General features: G+C 36.5%; 1 protein-coding gene across 1 annotated transcript; it reads left to right on the top strand.

Moving 5' to 3' along the window:
- Positions 1–650: 650 nt before the first annotated feature.
- LOC114412515 (tubulin alpha-3 chain-like) lies at positions 651–3,412 on the top strand. The gene is made up of 4 exons (XM_028376444.1): positions 651–910; positions 1,752–1,986; positions 2,088–2,458; positions 2,555–3,412. The coding sequence occupies exons 1-4, from the start codon at positions 818–820 to the stop codon at positions 3,206–3,208; spliced, it is 1,353 nt and encodes a 450-aa protein (XP_028232245.1). The 5' UTR covers positions 651–817; the 3' UTR covers positions 3,209–3,412.
- Positions 3,413–22,757: the final 19,345 nt, after the last annotated feature.

Genomic DNA, 22,757 nt, shown 5'->3' with positions numbered 1-22,757 from the left:
AATCATCGCTAAAAAATAAACATTTTCTCTAATAATCTTAATTATTAATTCTCTTATAAAAAATATTTTTTTAACGAGGACGTTATCAACATCAATATAATAAATTAACTAACGGTGGCAATTATTTTCATAATATCAATATTAATGAGTAATTATATGCAAATATTAAAACGCATTTTCATAATAATTTAAACAAACTTACTTAAAATCAAGTTGATTCAAAATCAATTCTTAAAAACTACATATTCAAACACATGTACTTTCCTAACAATAATTAAACATATTTGATTATACTCAAAATACATTCTCATTAATCAATTAAACACTCTCTAAACTTTACATGAGAATCAAACTCATTCTCTAATTTTCTTTAATTAATAGGGTTTTTTTTTTATTTGAATCCAATTAAAAAAAAGGAATTTGAAAAGTCGAAGCAAAAGAATATAAAAATTTAGACGTTAACTGCCCGTTGGCAGAGTTGGACGTGAGTGGAGGGGTGCCTCGTGGACCCCGGGAAAGGTGCACAAACAAAAACAAGTTCAAAATTTGAAAGGTAAATAAAAGGGCTCCACCGCTGGCAAAAAAAAAAAAAAAAAATCAATAATTAACCGCAATTAAACCCTCACACACCATCTCGCTTCCATAAATCCACGAAAAAAAAGCGAAGCACAGCACAGCACTGCACTCTTCGCAACACAACAAAAAAAGACAACCCAGAGAGCGCGTCTTAATAAACGCTCTTCTCTGAAAACCCCCATTTCTTTTCTTCTTTCTTCTTCTCTTTCGCTTCTTCGATCTTCGATCTTCGTCGCTGAAAATGAGAGAGTGCATTTCAATCCACATCGGCCAGGCCGGGATTCAGGTTGGAAACGCCTGCTGGGAGCTTTACTGCCTCGAACACGGCATTCAGGTCTATTTTCTCAACCCTAAATCTCCGTACTGTAATTTTTTTAACCTACATTTTTCCGATTCAATTTGTTCGCGTTGTTGAGATGTTAAATCTGGATCCATTTACGCTGTTAGTTCTCTTTCTGCATCCGAACCTTTTCTTCACTTTTTTGTTGTGTATTATTTGTGTTTCGTTCTGTATTGCTTCAGAGATTTGCCGATCTGTGTTTGCTTTATGTTTTATGTGAACATTTTTTTGCGGTTTAGTTTCGATTGATTCTCAGATGTACGTGTACGCTGTGTATTTTGCGAACTTTTGGATCTGGTTATGTGTTGTTCGAGTGATTTGGAATGTGGATTTGATGATAACGCCTTGTTTGTTTAAATTATTTTATTTACAGTTTTTGTTGATATTTATCATTTTATTTCAAATGGACCAAAAACCGAGATGCATTTCTCTAAGTGTTTTGATGCTGTTTTTCAACTGGAATTTGAGTTTCGTCTTAGTAATTTGTGTTTATTATGCTGATTTTTGAAATGAAACTCTAATTTTAATTGGAAAATACCCTAAAAATACTGAGGGAATCTCCGATTTGCCCATTTCGAATCCGTGTTTTATTGTTATGATGGTCTGTGGATATGGATGCAGCCAGGATTTGACTCTGGTAGTACTTTCTGGAGGAAAAACCCTGCTTTGTCATTCAATTAAAAGTTATTTATCTTTTGATTGGAAATCTGAATGTATTCTGGTTGAGGAAAAACTTTTTTCAACTGTCACTTTTGAGTTTTGAACACACGGATTCTCTTTTCAAGAAGATAAACTACAAATTCTAATGTGATCTATGTTGTATGTGTTGTTTCAGCCTGATGGGCAGATGCCAAGTGACAAGACCGTTGGTGGAGGTGATGATGCTTTCAACACCTTCTTCAGTGAAACTGGGGCAGGAAAGCACGTGCCCCGCGCGATTTTTGTAGATCTTGAGCCCACTGTGATTGATGAGGTTAGGACTGGGACATACCGCCAACTATTCCATCCTGAGCAGCTCATTAGTGGAAAGGAGGATGCAGCAAACAACTTTGCCCGTGGCCACTATACCAGTAATGCTGCTCCTCTCCTTTCATTGCTTCGAATATAACTGCATTTGCAATTTTACTGTGTTGAATTGAATATCATACTAAGAAGGTTGTTTTTGATTCAGTTGGAAAGGAGATTGTTGAGCTTTGCTTGGACCGCATCAGAAAGCTTGCTGACAACTGCACAGGTCTCCAAGGTTTTCTGGTTTTCAATGCTGTGGGTGGGGGAACTGGCTCTGGACTTGGTTCCCTTTTGCTGGAACGCCTTTCAGTGGACTATGGCAAGAAGTCCAAGCTTGGTTTCACTGTCTATCCTTCACCCCAAGTTTCGACCTCTGTTGTTGAGCCTTACAACAGTGTCCTCTCCACTCATTCTCTTCTTGAGCACACTGATGTGGCTGTCCTGCTCGACAATGAAGCCATTTATGACATCTGCAGGCGTTCACTGGACATTGAGAGGCCAACCTACACCAACCTTAATCGTTTAGTTTCTCAGGTATTGTTATTGTCTGAATTAGAAATTAGAAATAACTAGTGCTTGTGTTGAGCTGTATAATATGCCCTTTAATTAACGTTCTGTTGTTTTATTTAGGTGATATCATCACTGACTGCTTCCCTGAGGTTTGATGGAGCCTTGAATGTTGATGTCAATGAATTCCAGACCAACCTTGTGCCATACCCCAGGATTCATTTTATGCTTTCATCTTATGCTCCTGTAATTTCAGCCGAGAAGGCTCACCATGAGCAGCTATCAGTTGGTGAAATCACCAACAGTGCATTCGAGCCATCATCTATGATGGCCAAGTGTGATCCCCGCCATGGCAAATACATGGCGTGCTGTCTCATGTACAGAGGTGACGTAGTGCCTAAAGATGTTAATGCAGCTGTTGGAATTATCAAGACCAAGCGCACTATTCAATTTGTTGACTGGTGCCCCACCGGGTTCAAGTGTGGAATCAATTACCAGCCTCCGACTGTTGTTCCAGGTGGTGATCTTGCCAAGGTTCAGAGGGCCGTGTGCATGATCTCCAATTCCACCAGTGTTGTTGAGGTCTTCTCTCGCATCGACCACAAATTTGACCTCATGTATGCCAAGAGGGCGTTCGTTCATTGGTATGTTGGTGAGGGTATGGAAGAGGGGGAGTTCTCTGAGGCCCGTGAAGATCTTGCTGCCCTGGAGAAGGATTATGAGGAAGTTGGTGCAGAGGCAACTGAAGATGGTGATGAAGGAGAGGATTATGATTAGAAGTTTGCACTATTATGTTACTTTCTGTGTTGTTTTTCTTCTCGTGCTCTGTGTATCGTTGTACTTTCCGTGGAACTTGCCTTGTTCCGGTACTTTTGGAGCTTTATGTGAAGTGTGGTGAAAACATTTATTTGAAATTGCTTGGTGAAATTTAGAGTTTTAAATGTATTAAACTTTGGGAACGATTTTTTCATATCTCTGAAATTTTCGTGCTATTGCTTTTTAATGCCCTGGAATAATTCTTTAACAAGATTGCAGAAAAACCTTTAGCAAAATACACCTTGATAATTCACGAAGAGTTTTTTTTTTTTTTTTGAGATTATATTACTCAAATTGTCTCGGTTTTTTTTTTGGTTTAGAATTTTATATCCTTTTTATTCCTTTCATTTTATTTTATCGCAGCAAACTGAGACTATTATTACTCGAAGTATTTACAAAAAACATGTTAATTTTTATTTTGAGACTATTATCACTCGAAGTATTTACAAAAAACATGTTAGTTTTTCTTAAAATGGCCGATCTGCAAAAGTGAGAATGGGTTTATTATTGTAAACTACCAAAATGTTGGGCAAATTGCTCTAATAGGGCTTCTTTTACAAATTAATTCCGCAAATGAGACTGTTTTAAAACAAATTTTAACATGGGGTTGTTTTATAACATAAAATTGATGCAAAACGTCAGCAACAATGGCGAAACTGCCCCTTGCAAACACGTGGCAGTGGACTCGCCACTGCAACTGGCGAGAAAGGCAAACCGTCCCTGCTGATGGCGAGATAGCCATGCGGCAGTAGTACCGCCAGTCCTAGTGGCGATTTAGGATGCAATAGGGATGTACGGCGAAATGCTTTTTTTAACCAAAAATTAAAACGAGTATAACTTTTGATAGGACTATTTGTTTGAGGCCCATAATATGTCAAAATGCTCGAAATTGAATGAGGAATCCCCTAGCAAATTCCCGAAGGAGATTTGGTCAACTCATTTTTCCAAAAAACGGATTTAAGATTCAACCACCCATTTTTTTAATCTTAAATCCTACTTTTGAGCTACTTAGAGGCATTTTTTGGAAAAATGAGTTGACCAAATCTCCTTCGATTTGAGAATTTGCCAGGGGATTCCTCATTCAATTTTGAGCATTTTGACATATTATGGGCCTCAAACGGACATTCCTATCAAAAGTTATACCCATTTTAATTTTCGGTTAAAAAAATCATTTCGCCGTACGTCACTGTTGCACCCTAAATTGCCACTAGGACTGGCGGTACCACTGGTGCATGACTATCTCGCCATCAGCAGTGGCGGTTTGCCTTTCTCGCCAGCTGCAGTGGCGAGTCCACTGCCACGTGTTTGCACGGGACGGTTTTGCCATTGTTGTTGGCGTTTTGCATGGATTTACGTAGTAAAACAGCCCCATGTTGGAATTTGTTTTAAAACAGCTCCATTTGCGGAATTAGTTTGTAAAAGAAGCCCTATTAGGGCAATTTGTCAAAATGTTGACCTACTATTTGACTGAAACTAACAAAATAGCAGTTTTTAAAATTCTCTATTCGTTAATGAATGTTGACCTGCTTCCACAATAGTAATGCATTTTTTTTTTGTTTTAGGAGAAAAAATCAGAAAGGAAAACATGCTAGTGTCTAGTAAAAGCAGCAAAATGACGTTAGGGGGTGGTTTTAGAAATTTTTTCCCTCAGAGGGTCTCTTTGCAATCTTATTCTAGAGGGGGTTCTTTTTTTAAAGGTGTTCTGCCATTGGTATTGGCGGAATATACATCCACTGATTCCGCCATTGGGAAAAACGATTACCAACCAAAAGATTCTGGCTGCTGGCACTGGCGGGATACACATGCCATCCATCTAGCCAATGACCCATGCAGCATGCATCCAGGTAACACTGATTCCGCCAGTGGGCCTGACGTTTTTTCTCATTGATACCGCCAGTAGGACAGGCGTGTTCCAGAGGACAGAGGGAGCAGGGATTCAGCGCAGTGTAGCAGGGGTTCATGCATGCTGCATGCTTTGTAGTTTTTGTAAGGTTTCAAGTATAGGGTTAGGGTTGCAGAACATACATGCACTGATTCCGCCATTGGAAAAAGTGATTACCAACCAAAAGATTCTGCTGCTGGCACTGGCGGGATACACATGCCATCCATCCAGTCAATGATCCATGCAACATGCATCCAGGTACTGATTCCGCCATTGGGAGAAACGATTACCAACCAATAGATTATGACTGCTGGCATTGGCGAGATACACATGCCATCCATCCAGACAAGGACCCATGCAACATGCATCCAGGTTGCACTGATTCCGCCAGTGGGCCTGACGTTTTTGCTCATTGATACCGCCAGTAGGACAGGCGTGTTCCAGAGGGCAGAGGGAGTAGGGATTCAGCGCAGTGTAGCAGGGGTTCATGCATGCTGCATGCTTTGTAGTTTTTGTAGGGTTTCAGGTAGAGGGTTAGGGTTGCAGAACATACATGCACTGATTCCGCCATTGGAAAAAGTGATTACCAACCAAAAGATTCTGCTGTAGGCATTGGCGGGATACACATGTCATCCATCCAGCCATTGACCCATGCAACATGCATCCAGGTTGCATTGATTCCGCCAGTGGGCCTGACATTTTTGCTCATTGATACCGCCAGTAGGACAGGCGTGTTCCAGAGGCAAGAGGGAGCAAGGATTCAGCGTCGTGTAGCAGGGGTTCATGCATGCTGCATGCTTTGTAATCTCTGTAGGGTTTCAGGTATAAGGTTAGGGTTGCAGAACATACATGCACTGATTCCGCCATTGGAAAAATTGATTACCAACCAAAAGATTATGCTGCTGGCATTGGCGGGATACACATGCCATCCATCCAGCCAATGACTCATGAAGCATGCATCCAGGTACTGATTCCGCCATTGGGAAAAGCGATTACCAACCAAATGATTTTGCTGCTGGCACTGGCGGGATACACATGCCATCCATCCAGCCAATGACTCATGCAGCATCCATCCAGGTTGCACTGATTCCGCCAGTGGGCCTGACATTTTTGCTCATTCATACCGCCAGTGGGACAAGCGTGTTCCAGAGGGCAGAGGGAGCAGGGATTCAGCGCAGTGTAGTAGGGGTTCATGCATGTTGCATGCTTTGTAGTTTTTGTAGGGTTTCAGGTATAGGGTTAGGGTTGCAGAACATACATGCACTAATTCCGTCATTGGAAAAAGTGATTACCAACCAAAAGATTCTTCTGTTGGCACTGGCGGGATACACATGCGATCCATCCAGCCAATTAGCCATGCAGCATGCACCCAGGTACTGATTCCGCCATTGGGAAAAGCTATCACCAACCTAAAGATTCCGGCTGGTGGCACTGGCGGGATACACATGCCATCCATCCAACCAATGACCCATGTAGCATGCATCCAGGTACTGATTCCGCCATTGGGAAAAGTGATTACCAACCTAAAGATTCTACTGCTGGCACTAGCGGGATACACATGCCATCCATCCAGCCAAGGAGCCATGCAGCATGCATCCAGGTACTGATTCCGCCATTGGGAAAAGTGATTACCAACCAAAAGATTCTGGCTGCTAGCATTGGCAGGATACACATGCCATGCATCTAGGTTGCACTGATTCCCTCAGTGGGCCTGACATTTTTGCTCGTTGATACCACCAGTAGGACATGCGTGTTCCAGAGGGCAGAGAGAGCATGGATTCAGCTTAGTGTAGCAGGGGTTCATGCATGCTGCATGCTTTGTAGTTTTTGTAGGGTTTCAGGTATAGGGTTAGGGTTGCAGAACATCCATGCATTGATTCCGCCATTGGAAAAAGTGATTACCAACCATAAGATTTTGCTGCTGGCACTGGTGGGATACACATGTCATCCATCCATGCCATCCATCCAGCCAATGACCCATGCAACATGCATCTAGGTACTGATTCCGCCATTGGGAAAAGTGATTACCAACATAAAGATTCTGGCTGCTGGCACTGGCGGGATACACATGTCATCCATCCATGCCATCCATCCAGCCAATGACCCATGCAGCATGCATCCAGGTTGCACTGATTCCGCCAGTGGGCCTTGCGTTTTTGCTCATTGTTACCGCTAGTAGGACAGGCGTGTTCTAGAGGGCAGAAGGAGCAGGGATTCAGCGCAGTGTAGCAGGGGTTCATTCATGTTGCATGCTTTGTAGTTTTTGTAGGGTTTCAGGTATAGGGTTAGGGTTCTAGAACATACATGCAATGATTCCGCCATTGGAAAAATTGATTACCAACGAAAAGATTCTGCTGCTGGCACTGAAGGGATGCACATGCCATCCATCCAGCCAATGATCCATGCAGCATGCATCCATGTATTGATTCTTCCATTGGGAAAAGCGATTACCAACCAAAACATTCCGGCTGCTGGCACTGGCGGGATACACATGCCATCCATCCAGCCAATGACCCATGTAGCATGCATCAAGGTACTGATTTCGCCATTAGGAAAAGCGATTACCAACCAAAAGATTCCGTTGCTAGCACTGGCGGGATACACATGTCATCCATCCATGCCATTCATCTAGGCAATGACCCAGGCAGCATGCATCCAGGTTGCACTGATTCCGCCAGTGGGCTTGGCGTTTTTGCTCATTGATACCGCCAGTAGGACAGGCGTGTTCCAGAGGGCAGAGGGAGCAGGGATTCAACGCAGTGTAGCAGGGGTTCATGCATGCTGCGTTCTTTGTAGTTTTTGTAGGGTTTCAGGTATAGGGTTAGGGTTGCAGAACATACATGCACTGATTCCGTCATTGGAAAAAGTGATTACTAACCAAAATATTCTTCTGCTGGCACTAGCGGGATACACATGCCATCCATCCAGCCAATGACCCATGCCGCATGCACCCAAGTACTGATTTCGCCATTGGGAAAAGCGATCACCAACCTAAAGATTCCGGCTGGTGGCACTGGCGGGATACACATGTCATCCATCCAGCCAATGACCCATGCAGCATGCATCTAGGTTGTACTGATTCCTCCAGTGGGCCTGAAGTTTTTGTGTAGAAGCAAGCTTCATGATGAATCAAGATTGATTCAAGGAGTTTTGATGATAACAAAGATGATGACAAAAAACCCAAAAGTCAAGAACACGTCATGTTAACAAAGATGATGACTTCAAGAATCAAAGAATGAGTTTTGGATTGAATCAAGAACACTTCAAGGTTCAAAAGGAAATTTGATTTCAAGAATCAAGTTTCAAGATTCAAGTTCCAAGAATCAAGATCAAGTTTCAAGACTCAAGATTCAAGAATCAGGAGAAGACTCAATCAAGATAAGTATTAAAAAGTTTTTTTCAATAACTGAGTAGCACATGAATTTTTCTCAAAACCTTTTACCAAAGAGTTTTTACTCTCTGGTAATCGATTACTAGATTATTATAATCGATTACCAGTAGCTAAATGGTTTTCAAAAAGCTTTCAATTGAATTTACAACATTCCAATTGATTTCAAAATGTTGTAATCGATTATAATGATTTGGTAATCGATTACCAGTGTGTTTGAACGTTGAAATTCAAATTCAAATGTGAAGAGTCACATCCTCTCACAAAAAAGCTTTGTGTAATCGATTAGACTTATTTGGTAATCGATTACCAGTGATAGTTTCTGAACAAAATCAAAAGATGCAACTCTTTCAATAGTTTTCAAGTTTTTCTAAAAGTTGTAACTTTTCCAAATGGTTTTTAAGTTTTTCTAAAGGTTATAACTCTTTTAATGGTTCTCTTGACCAGACATGAAGAGTCTATAAAAGCAAGACTTTGATTTGCATTTTAACAATTCAATCAATTCAACAATTCTTTTGACAACAACTTTTCCACTTTGATTTCCGAATCTCTTTGAACTTCTTCTTCTTCCTTTGCCAAAAGCTTTCTAAAGTTTTCTGGTTTTTCCAAACCTTGAAAACAAAACTTGTGCTATTCATATTTTTCATTCCCTTCTCCCTTTGCCAAAAAGAATTCGCCAAGGACTAATTGCCTGAATTCTTTTTGTGTCTTTCTTCTCCCTTTTCCAAAAGAACAAAGGACTAATCGCCTGAATTCTTTTGTGTCTCCTTTCTCTCTTGTCAAAGAATTCAAAACGACACAATCTGAGAATTCTTTTGATTCTTCCCTTTCCCATATACAAAAGATTTCAAAGGACTAACCGCCTGAGAATTCTTTTGTATCCCCATTCACAAAGTTTCAAAGGTTTTACCGCCTGAGAACTTTGTCTTAACACATTGGAGGGTACATCCTTTGTGGTACAAGTAGAGGGTACATCTACTTGGGTTGTTGACTGAGAACAAGAGAGGGTACATCTCTTGTGGATCAGTTCTAGTGGAGGGTACATCCACTAGGTTGTTCAAAGAGAACAAGGGAGGGTACATCCCTTGCGGATCTTTGCTTGTAAAGGAATTTTACAAGGTTGAAAAGAAATCTCAAGGACCGCAGGTCGCTTGGGGATTGGATGTAGCCACAGGTTGTTGCCGAACCAGTATAAAACTCTTGTGTGTTTGTCTCCTTCTTCCCTACTCTTTTAATTTCCGCTGTGCACTTTAATTCCTGCTTTTAGTTTTGGTTAAATTTCTTTTCTATTCTTTATTTTCTTAACAACATAGTAAAAGCCTAAGAAGGGTAATTTTATAATTAGAAAAGGTCTAGTAATAATTAATTTAACCCCCCCTTCTTAATTATTCTGAGGCCACTTGATCCAACATTTTGCTCATTGATACCGCCAGTAGGACAGGCATGTACCAGAGGGCAGAGGGAGCAGGGATTCAGCGCAGTGTAGCAGAGGTTCATGCATGATGCATGCTTTGTAGTTTTTGAAGGGTTTCAGGTATAGGGTTAGGGTTCAGAACATACATGCACTAATTCCGTCATTGGAAAAAGTGATTACCAACCAAAAGATTCTGCTGCTGGCACTGGCGGGATACACATGTCATCCATCCAGCCAATGACCCATGCAGCATGCATCCAGGTACTGATTCCGCCATTGGGAAAAGCGATTACCAACTAAAATATTCCGTTGCTCCACTGGCGGGATACAAATACCATCCATCCATGCCATCCATTCAGCCAGTGGCCTATGCAGCATGCATCCAGATACTGATTCCACCATTGGGAGAAGCAATTACCAACCAAAAGATTCTAGTTGCTGGCATTGGTGGGATACAAATACCATCCATCCATGTCATCCATCCAGCCAATGACCCATAAAGCATGCATCCTGGTTGCACTTATTCCGCCAGTGGGCCTGGAGTTTTTGCTCATTGATACCTCCAGTAGGATAGGCGTGTTCCATAGAGCAGAGGGAGCAGGGATTCAGCGCAGTGTAGTAAGGGTTCATGCATGCTGCATGCTTTGTAGTTTTTGTAGGGTTTCAGGTATAGGGTTAGGGTTGCAGAACATACATGCACTGATTCCGCCATTGGAAAAAGTGATTACTAACTAAAACATTCTACTACTGGCACTGGCGGGATACACATGTCATCCATCCATGCCATCCATCCAGCCAATGACCCATGCAGCATGCATCCAGGTACTGATTCCGCCATTGGGTAAAGGGATTACCAACCAAAAGATTTCGGATGCTGGCACTGGCGGGATACACATGCCATCCATCCCAGCCATCCATCTAGCCAATGAACCATGCAACATGCATCCAGGTTGCACTGATTCCGCCAGTGGGCCTGACATTTTTGCTCATTGATACCGCCAGTGGGACAGGCGTGTTTCAGAGGGCAGAGGTAGCAGGGATTCAACGCAGTGTAGCAGGGGTTCATGCATGCTGCATGCTTTGTAGTTTTTGTAGGGTTTCAGGTATAGGGTTATGGTTGCAGAACATACATGCACTGATTCCGCCATTGGAAAAAGTGATTACCAACCAAAAGATTCTTCTGCTGGCACTGGTGGGATACACATGCCATCCATCCAGCCAATGACCCATTCAACATGCATCCAGGTACTGATTCCGCCATTGGGAAAAGTGATTACCAACCAAAAGATTCTGCTGCTTGCACTGGCGGGATACACATGTCATCCATCCATGCCATCCATCTAGCCAATGACCCATGCAGCATGCGTCCAAGTTGTACTGATTCTGCTTGTGGGCCTGGCGTTTGTGCTCATTGATACCGCCAGTAGGACAAACGTGTTCCAGAAGGCAGAGGGAGCATGGATTCAGCGCAGTGTAGCAGGGGTTCCTGCATGCTGCATGCTTTGTAGTTTTTTTAGGGTTTCAGGTATAGGGTTAGGGTTGCAAAACATACATGCACTGATTTCGTCATTGGAAAAAGTGATTACCAACCAAAAGATTCTGCTGTTGGCACTGACGAGATACACATGCCATCCATCCAGCCAATGACCCATGCAGTATGCATCTAGGTACTGATTCCGCCATTGGGAAAAGTGATTACCAACCAAAAGATTCTGCTGCTGGTACTGGCGGGATACACATGTCATCCATCCATGCCATCCATCCAGCCAATGACCCATGCAGCATGCATCCAGGTTGCACTGATTCCGCCAGTGAGCCTGGTGTTTTTGCTCATTGATACCGCCAGTAGGACAGGCGTGTTCTATAGGGCAAAGGGAGCAGAGATTCAGCGCAGTGTAGCAGGGGTTCATGCATGCTGCATGCTTTGTATTTTTTTGTAGGGTTTCAGGTATCGGGTTAGGGTTGCAGAAGAAAAAATTGAAGATGGTTCATGGGGTCTCAGAATGCTTTATTTTTTTTATTGCAGAAGAAAAAATTGAAGGGATTCATAAGCTTTTTTTTTTTTTAGGGGAAGGCAATTTGGCTTTAAATAGGAGTGGTTGCACCTACATTATCTACCATACCATACGCATTCTCTTCTTCTCTTCTCTTAGAATTTTTTGAGTTTTTAAGTTAGAGTTTGTGGTGCTTGAAAAAAAAATTGTTGCTTGAGATTATTGAGAGCTTCAATCAGGTATGACTTAAATTTTCATATTATTATCATTGAATTTAAATTTTCATATTATTATTATTGAATTGTAAATTTTCATATTATTATTATTGAATTGTAGATAGTAATCGTTTTAGTTAGTAATTATTTTAGTTACTATTAGATAGATGTATTTAATTTTTTGAAGTATTTTATAGTGTAAAAATGATGTAATGTTATTTGTTATAGATAGTAGTAGGTAGATGTGTTTAAAAAAAGTAGATAATATTAGGGAGGTGTGTTTAATTTGTGTATGACTAGTGTTTTAATAAATTAATTTTATTTGTTATAAAAAAAGTGTAGATAGTATTAGATAAGTGCGTTTATAAAATACTATAAGTGTTTAATTTTTGATACATTGTAGTGTTAAAATAATATTTGTGTTTAAATTTTCGTAATGTTATTTGTTATAAAAGAAATTATACATAGTATTAGGTAGGTGCGTTAAAAAAATATTTGTGTTAAAATTTTCATAATTATTTGTAATGTAAAAATAAATTAATGTCATTTGTTTTAAAAAAATTATAGATAATATTAGGTTACATCCATTTAAAAAAGAGTATTTGTTTTTAATTTTTTGTAGTTATTTGTGATGTAAAATAAATTAATGTCATTTGTTATAAAAAAATTATGTGTATAATTTTTTGTAGTTATTTATAATATAAAATTAATTCAATCTTATTTGTCATAAAAAAAATATAGATAGTACTAAGTTATGTGCGTTTAAAAATAGTATGTATTTTTAATTTTTTGTACTTATTTCTAGTGTAAAAATAAATTAATGTCATTTGTTATAAAAAAAATTATCGATAGTATTAAATAGGTGCATTTAAAAAATATTATCTATGTTTAATATTTCGTAATTATTTTTTTTCATGATATAATTTTTTAGATTTTTTAATTGAGATGTTGAAATTGCAATCCTGAGTGTATTTTGACAAGCCTTAGGACCAAAATTTGGTATTAATATAATCTTTATTTAAATATATTTGAATATGAATAAGTAGGAAGACTTTTTTCTTTAGAGGACAATATTAATTTTTTAAACTAAACATATAATTTTTGTGGTGCAGTATTAATGGCTTCTTCTTCGTCATGTTCGTCAAATATTTCAATTAATTCTCGTCTCGTTGATGGTGACGTGTTGTGGATGCAAGATAAGCACATTTCACAGCATATTTGGAATGGGGAAGAAGATAGAAAACTGCATATTAGAAGAGTTGTCCCCGTATATCAAGGTCAAGAAGAAATACCAGAAGAGATTATTCCTTTACTTCGTCAATCTGGTTTTTACTGGATTATGAAGATGTGATATTTAAAAATAAATGCGGCATTAATCACTGGCTTGATAGACGGATGAAGGCCGGAAACACATACCTTTCACATGAGATGCGGAGAGTGTACTATTACTCTTGAAGATGTCTCTGTTTTATCAGGTCTCCGTGTTGATGGGTTACCGTTAATTGGTCCAACAAACCTTAGTTGGGCTGATTTATGTGAATAATTGTTAGGAGTCAGACCAGAAGAAGATGAAATTCAAGGCAGTATGATTGAATTAAGTTGGTTGACTCACCATTTTCCAGATTTAAATAACCATGGTGGTAATTTAGAACAGGTAGAAAGGTTTATTCGTGCATGGATCCTTCGATTCATTGGAGGTGTCTTATTTGTTGACAAAAATAGTAACAAAGTTTCGGTAAGATATCTCTAATTTTTACGGGACTTTAGAGAGTGCAACACATATTCTTGGGGATCTGCTATACTTGGTTATTTATATAGAGAGATGTGTAGCGCCACCAATTATACAACTAAATCAATTGGAGGTATGTGCATCTTATTACAAATGTGGACATGAGAACGATGTACAACTCTGACTCCAAGAAGGACTCCTCCCATAATAGAAAACAAATCACTTAGACATAGGTTAGTTGTTTAAAAAATTATATTTGATTTTAAAATAATTAATAATGTAAGTTATGTTAATTTATGATTTTTTTAGGTGGCTGCGACGGGGAAATCAACATATTGGTAATGATGATTTGATACTTTTTCGTCGCAAACTAGATATTATGAAACGACACGAGGTAAAAACATTTAAATTTATTGGTTAAATAATAATTTGGCATTTCATATTTCATTGAAATTAGTCAAAATTGGAACTATGTGCAGTTTGTCTGGGAGCCATACTAAGCAAATGTTATGTCAGCGTTGCCTCCAATTTGTTTAGTTGGAAGTGTTGCGTGGTGCACGATGGTGCCACTAATTTGTTTCCAAGTCATTGAGTGGCACCAACCCGATAGAGTTTTGAGACAATTTGGCATGCAACAACCAATTCCAAGTTCTCCTTCGCAACCATTTAATATTCATGGCATATCTTTAAGAGGAAAACATGAGGAAAATTGAGGGCAACTGTTAGGCCCAATGATCAATCAATGGAACAATCGGGCTGAATTTAGGGTCGACGCTTATCCACGACAAGAAGATCTACTGAGTTTTAACTGCGACTATATGGTGTGGTATAGGCGTAAAACAAATATGTTTGTTGACCCGAAAAATGCAAACATGGCAACACTGATATTTTTTATTTTTTCTGTCATATTTAACTTCAAATAATTTATAAAATTTTAGTTCATGAATTTGAACGGGTAATAATTGCAGGCTGAAGTTGTAGAGACGTTACAGTACATGGTGTCGCCACAAGGGAGAAATACATGGACGGTTGACGATCTAGTGCCATACGTGGAGAAAATAACAATTTTATCTGAAAAGTAAGAGAGAATAGTTGAACCTCTGTCACATGGTCCAACAACAGAACATGAATTTCCAGCCCAACAATTAAATATTCTCCAATCAAGTGTTGAAACTAAAGGCATAGCCAGACAAAGGGAGACTGTTGAAGTCAAACCATATGTGTACCCACAGATGGCAGAGCGTGACCATGGAATGTATTACACACCACCAGCATTTTCTCAATATCTGGCGCAGATGTATCAGTATCCATTCGAAGCTCATCAAAGTGATACATCTATACATCTGCAAGCGAACATTCATTAGGTAGTGTTGCAAAGACATATGGGAATTTTCCATGGCCTACTATGACCCCTTCATAGCAACACAATGTTCCAATTGAAACACCTAATGCCCCATTAGGTACTCAATGGAATGTACCCGGAGCAATACCTAATATCGATGAATTATTAGGTGTTGATTTGCGTCACCAATTTTCTCTTAAGGCTGACCAGTATGAAGAGGGGGTCATCGTGGCAGAAGAAATCCTGACAGACAAGCACGAAGATGGAATCATCAATGATCACCTCCTCATGACATCACCGCCATCAAGACGATTGATTTTCTTTTTTAGTATTTAAATTTTTTTTTGTTTTTATTTTAAATTTTAGACTTGTATTATCATTTATTTTATGAATGTTAACGAATTGATCAAGTTTATGGCGCACACAAAACTATGATAATAACTAATTTAAAAAACAAACTTATCATCGATAGGTTTCATTTCATTCAAGTAGACAAATAAAATACATAAATCAATTAATTTAAGAACTTCCACATTCAGATTGCAATGGACATCGGTGTCTGTTGTGTCATTCTCTTCCACATCTACTACATTTTTGTCGGTGCTCAGATGCTTCCAGCCAATCCATCTCATTCCTTATCCTTGTTGATTTTGGCCGACCTTTCGCACGAATTGTACTTGGATCGGGGATAAGTGTCCATGGCTCATCAAAAGAAGGAATAACCGCTTCATTCCCAATAGGCCACCATTGCGCGGAATAAGCTTTTAGGATGTGATCATTTGTGTAAACAACATCTACATATTGGAAGTAATTCATGCTCATGTAACCACAAGCAGCAATAATGTGTGAACATGGATAGTGAAAAGCAGAATACTTTCCGCATTGACAATAATAGTCATTCAAGTTAACTGTCCACTTTTGTCCGCCACGTTGCGTTCTAGGATTGAAGGTCTCCTCTACTTCAAACCTTGTCGAGTGGATATCATAGATGCGGACGATATGCGAACAAGTTTGTTCTGTTTTTTTTAAGTTCTTTAACAACCTTAGAAAAATATACTTGTCCTTCATTTAACTGTCTTTGGGCTTGGCGACCACGATCAACAAAGTACTTTCGACACCTACTATATGTGGATTTTACCAAAGCTGTTATGGGTTGCGATAATCCTTCAATACCTTATTAACACACTCTAAGAGGTTAGTCATCATGTGATCATATCTACATCCTTCTTTATCATAAGACATGCTCCATTTTTCCTTTGAAATGCGATCAATCCATGTACATATGGCTGGACTCAACTGACGAAACTTTTTCTAAATTATGGTCAAAGGTATGTTTGAAGGAGTGTAGGCTGCATCAAAGGGTTTTGTTAGCAACAACAATTTGAAGTATATGTCAAACATCAATTAACATCATATTATAAATTAAATCTTACCCAATTTCTTCAACATTTCTTTTTGTTTGGCATTGTTGAATTTTCGATTGAAATTGCTTGTTATGTGTCGGAAGCAGTAAACATGATAACCGTGGGGAGGTTGTCAACCAAGATGTTCATTAGCAACAACAGACTTTATACTCGCGTGACGATCAAATATGAGACAAATATCATTTTTATTTGTCACGTGTTCATGCAAGTGTGCCAAAAACCATGATCACTCTGTTAACGTTTCACCTTTGACTATGGCGAATGCTAGAGGAAGAACACCACCATTTCCATCTTGTGATGTAGCCATCAAGGCATCAACAGGGTCCCACGGTATTTCCCGTATAAATGTGTGTCATCAACTTGTATGATTGGCTTACAATAATTAAAAACCTCTTTACATTGACCGAAAGTCCAAAATACTCTATCAAACTGACGATGTTCACGACTCACCGTGTTGCCAACAATAAAATCGTCATGCAATATTTGAAAATAGGATCCAGGAGAGTGATTTTGCATGTGTTTTAGCCATGACGAAAGTTTCGCATATGACTCTTCCCAATTGCCATATTCAATTGCAATCGCTTTTTGTTTCGCCATCCATGCTTTTTTGTATGAAACCTTATAGGAAAATGCACGGTTTATCCTTTCTTGAATCAAAGAAACTTTTATTGATGGATCTTCTAATCATGCCTTTTAATAAAATAACAAAATTTAAATAACCAAAAAATGCAAAAGTAGGATAATATGAACATAAAACACGTACCTACTACACAAGTGACAATGAAATCAGAATCAAGCTTCTCATGATTTTGTGTCATAGTCATATTCAAACATGTGTGTAGTCCACCCCATTGTGTCACTTTCCATGAATCGGTTTTTTTAGATAAAATTGCCCTCATATAAAATGGGCATGGACACTTTGCGCTTTTATTTGGGCAACAAACGATATATTTGTGCGATTTGGTTTCAGGAACTTTAAAACATTGATGCACCTTCATAACATATTGTTTGAGTGCATTTTTTAAAGCATCTTTACTATCAAAATCCATACCAACATATAATTTTTGCCCAACATTAAAAGTAGATGGCCTCTCCAAACCGCAAATGTCCTCCTCATCGGGATGACTCCAATTGATATTGTTATAATGGAAAACATCATTCCAAAATGGATTTTGAATTTCATCTACACCAAATATGTAACAAAATAAAATTCATGTCAATTTCAGCAAAATTTTTATTTATCATTAAATACAAATGTTATAAAATGATTAATGTATTCAACTTTTTTTAAAATTGAAATAAATATACCTTGTCTTGGTTGAACAATGATAACTGGTTGAACCATGTCTGCGACTTCATCGTTTGTATCAGATATACCATCAACACTATCATCTTAATCTAAAGAGTCTTCAACGTATGAATTTGACACAAGATAATCATCATCATCATCTTCATCTTCATCTTCATCCTCATGTAAATTGCTTACATTTCTTGGCGGTTCCGTCTCATTATTAGATAAATTATGTCCACATGATCTAACAGAATTTGCAGAATGAAACGCAGAACCACTAGCAACATCTTTTTCTATGTATAATTCTAAAACTGACATTTGTTCTTTTTGCCGAAAACTTTCGATCATAGTTTCAACATCTTCGTCATCACAAATTTGTAATGTAATATATTTTCCTGAAACTAAAAATCTGCAGCTTATACAAGAAATAATTTCATTATTTGTTAACCTTACCTTTTCTCCTATTTTTTTTCAACGCATTATAACTCATTCCACGATGAATTTGAATTGCTTTTTTACTTCCTTCAAATATTATACCAGTATTCTCTTCATATACCCTTCCATTGAAATACAAGACTGCTATAACAAAATTCATCTTATACCAAAATATACCTACAGATTTTTTTTATAAATAATTAATCAAATAATTAATCATACTAACAAAAATTCAACTCCGAATCAATTTTATTAACTCCAAAATTAAATACTCTAAATCTAAAAAATAACACACTACGGATTATAAGTTAATTCTAAAAATATATATATAAATCTAATAAATACTACAGATCAAATAATCTTCAATTAAAATGGGTATTAAAATGGTAGACATACCAAAAAATAACAAATCTTCAATTAAAAACATTTATCTATATCTAATAAATACTACAAAATAAAACAAATGACATTGAATTATTTTTATATTAGAAATAACTAAAAAAATTATACACATATATTTTTTAAATGCACCTACCTAATACTATCTATAATTTATTTTTTAAAACAAATGACATTAATTTATTTTTACAAAGTACAAAGAATTAAAAACAAATAGTATTATTTACATGAACGTAACCTAATATTATCTAAAATTATTTTTATAACAAATGGCATTAATTTTTTTTACACTACAAATAAGTAAAAAAAAAAACAAATTGTATTTTTTAAACGGACGTAACTTAATATTATCTATAATTTTTTTATAACAAATTACATTAATTTATTTTTACACTAAAAATAATTACCAAAGTTTAAACACAAATATTTTTTTAACACACCTACCTAATACTATCTATCATTTATTTTATAACAAATAACATTACCAAAATTTAAACTACAACTATTTTTTTAACACTAGATATATGTATAAAAATTTAAACACATTATTTTATAAACGCACTTATCTAATACTATCTATAATTTTTTAATAACAAATAAAATTAATTTATTTTTACACTAGTCATAACTACGACAAATTAAACACACCTATCTAATATTATCTATTTTTTTTTAAACATATCTACCTACTCCCGACTATAACAAATAACATCTATCTAATACTATCTAATATAACATTAGATTATTTTTACACTATAAAATACTTCAAAAAATTAAATACATCTATCTAATACTATCTAATATTTTCTTGAATTCACTTATATTTTATTTTAAATATAATTACTAACTAAAATAATTACAAATAATTAAATATCAATTCTAATTATATTACTTGATTGAAAATTTAAGTAATATAATTACTAACTCAATTCATTACTAACTAAAATTATTACTAACTAAAACAATTACTAACTAAAATTTAATAATAATAATATAAAAATTTACGGCATACCTAATTGAAGCTTTGAATAACACCACCACCAGTCAAATTTTGTTTCAAACACCACAAACTTTAACTCCAAAAACTCAAAACACAATCAGAAGAGAAGAGAAGAATGCGGTATTGTAGGTGCAAAGACTCGTAGTATTTAAAGGCAAAGGAAAAACTTTCCTTACAACGTAAAAAAATAAATTAAAGTTTGTTATTTCTGAAACCCTATTTAATTTTTTCTTCATTATTTCTGAAAAGCCTATGAACCCTAGCAAAAAGACACAGCCATACATGAACTGAAACCTACCCTCATGCACACTGGAGTAGCCTGCACCAATACCGCCAGTTTCAATGGCGGAACCAGCTTTTTTTTTTTCTTTTCCTTCACGAATCTCGCCAGACCAACTGGCGGATCCATGTGGATCAGCATCAGCAATTCCGCCACTTTGACTGGCGGAAACTGCATGATGATGGATGCGTTGATGGATGCATGGGTAAAAAAGCATGTGGGCATGTGGGCATGGGGTATCTCGCCAATGGGAGTAGCGGAACCCTATGCATGAAGAAGCCGCTTTTGGTGTTGGCGGAATACCTGAACCCGCTATTGGTACTGTCGGGATCCCTTTAAAAAAAGACCCCCTCCGGAAAAAGTTTACAAAGAGATCCTCTGAGAAAAAAAGTTTCTAAAACCACCCATCTGACGTCATTTTGCTAGTAAAAGCAAGTCTATTTCATCCACAACTAATAGCAACCTCAGCCAGAGGGAGGATCTTAAAGAACAGCTAAAAAATCCCCACAATGATTCTCCTCGCGAAAAAGTGTGATTGACAAAAGAAAAAAAAACAATTTCCTTTCCATATAATTTACTCTCTAATAAAAACAATAATAACAACACCCCCATTTGAAAGGTCATGGTACAACGACCCATATTTGGTCTATGCCAAGTTATCTACCGCGAAATACATATTTCCGTAAGTTCTAACGGTAATACACAGCATAGAACTCACTTTAAATCAGCAATAGGTGTGATGGAGGAATTCTCAAAGATCTTTCTATTTTGGGCACACCAAACCAAATATTCCACATAATAATGGGGACAATTATCCCATGTGTGGCAAGAACATGTCTCAACCAGCTACTAACAAAGACAAGTCCATAGAAAAGATGGAATCAAAACACCACACTGATAAACACAACATTTTCACGAGATGGTCATATTAAAACTCCACATGAGAGAATTCATTCCTAATTTCAACCCACAATTTAATCTGATTTACCCAAATTCAAACCCTTGCGAGCCACAAGTGGACTAAGTCCTCACATTAAGACCTATTTTAAAATGACCTTTTTCCCCCTCTAACTCAACTCTATATTGCAAGAAACTCATGAGTTACAACTATTATGGAGCATGGAAATCAATTAACACAAATTTGTTTCGGTTTGATATTAAAAAAAAAAGTTGTTTTTATCTTAAGACTTCTGTGGGGTGATCGAGAGTTTTTTATTTTTAAATGTAATTTTTAAAACAAACGTGTTTGCCAAAAATAGAATTGAAATCAATTTTAAAAACAAAAATAATTATCAATTCGGTCAAGGTTATTGGGTTAATGGTTGAAACAATGGGTCATTAATTGAACTACATGACCTGATCTTTTATAGTTTTAATCTAAATCATTCTTGATCGTAGGATTATGGTGAATATATCAATAATCCAGATAGATCAATATATATGTAATGATTTTTATTGGAAAAAGATTAATAGATCTCATTTGTTAAATTTTATATATAGATGATGTACATGTAGATGTTATCATTGAACTAACTTAATTGAGAATTTCCAATGGTTAATAATAGGAAGTTTCTCAAGAAAAAATATAATAGTTTCTTTTGAAATGAGATTATTATAATAATTGACAAGTTATTTATTATATTTTAATTTCGTACACTTAATGTCTTAGGACAATTGTTGAATGAATATTGAATATGATTAAATATTTGTATAATTAATGATTAATCAAGAAGGAATCCATCAATTCTTGTTAATGAGTTTGAACTCTATAATGATATATAATTAAGACCTTGGTCAGAGCAATTGAGTTAAAGGAAAAAAAAATAGTTTCTTAAGTCATTTATTGATTAAACATAACCTGTTAATTTATTAGAATTTGACAATAATATTATATTCTAGAGTTAACCTTGAGCTGTAAATAATGAAAAAAATATTACATTAGTCTTCTATTGGTTCTTGAGGGTAAATGATAATAATTATGCTATTTGGGCGATAAGGAGTATTGTTAGACGTCTATCTTGATTGAAAAATTAATTATGATTAACTTACTAACGATTTAGCATTGAACCTATATGGTCATACACAAACGAGTGTTATAATATTTGCATAAGAAAACATTTTATTTGATAATTAAATTAAAGAATTTAATTTAGTCAAATAAATATTTTAATGAAATATTATTATATTCTTTGCTAGCACCAATAATATAATTAATATAAATAGAGTATCATTTTTATAAATATGAAAGTTGTCCACAAAATAAGAATAAAATTTTATTGTTTCATATCAAGATCAAATCATGTGATTAGTTATCGTAATTAATCATATTATTATTTGAGAATTATCTTGGCCTTAAATCAAGAAACTTCTTAAGATATAAGATAAAGATATATGACATACTTTTTATTTTCAAATAAAAAATAAAGATATATGAAATTATTTTAAATCAACTTTCTCTTTTTTGAAAAAAGCTCAAATCCATATTTATTTAGCATTATAAATAGAAGTGTATGTCTAACAACAAAGTGTACGAGACCAAACTAGAAAAGTTTAAGCCTAATTTCTAGACCTTAAAAGCAGAAAGAAGATTTACTTTTTTGAGTTTTACTCATCAAAGAGTTGACAACAGAAATTAATTTTGGCGTGAATACACACAGAGTATTCACACTATTAAAAAAAATTGTTGCTTAATAACACACATCCGGATACACAAATCT

The sequence above is a fragment of the Glycine soja genome, chromosome 5 (genome assembly GCF_004193775.1).
Source record: "Glycine soja cultivar W05 chromosome 5, ASM419377v2, whole genome shotgun sequence".
Taxonomy (NCBI): domain Eukaryota; kingdom Viridiplantae; phylum Streptophyta; class Magnoliopsida; order Fabales; family Fabaceae; genus Glycine; species Glycine soja.
The sequence above is the reverse complement of the archived record's forward strand: the minus strand, read 5'-3'. Positions and strand labels throughout refer to the sequence as shown.

Excerpts from the sequence above, each read along its gene's own strand:
- LOC114412515 (XM_028376444.1), top strand. The coding sequence starts at position 818 with ATGAGAGAGTGCATTTCAATCCACATCGGCCAGGCCGGGATTCAGGTT. Across the intron at positions 911-1,751 it reads GCCTCGAACACGGCATTCAG|CCTGATGGGCAGATGCCAAG; the intron begins GTCTATTTTCTC and ends GTGTTGTTTCAG. Across the intron at positions 2,459-2,554 it reads TTAATCGTTTAGTTTCTCAG|GTGATATCATCACTGACTGC; the intron begins GTATTGTTATTG and ends TGTTTTATTTAG.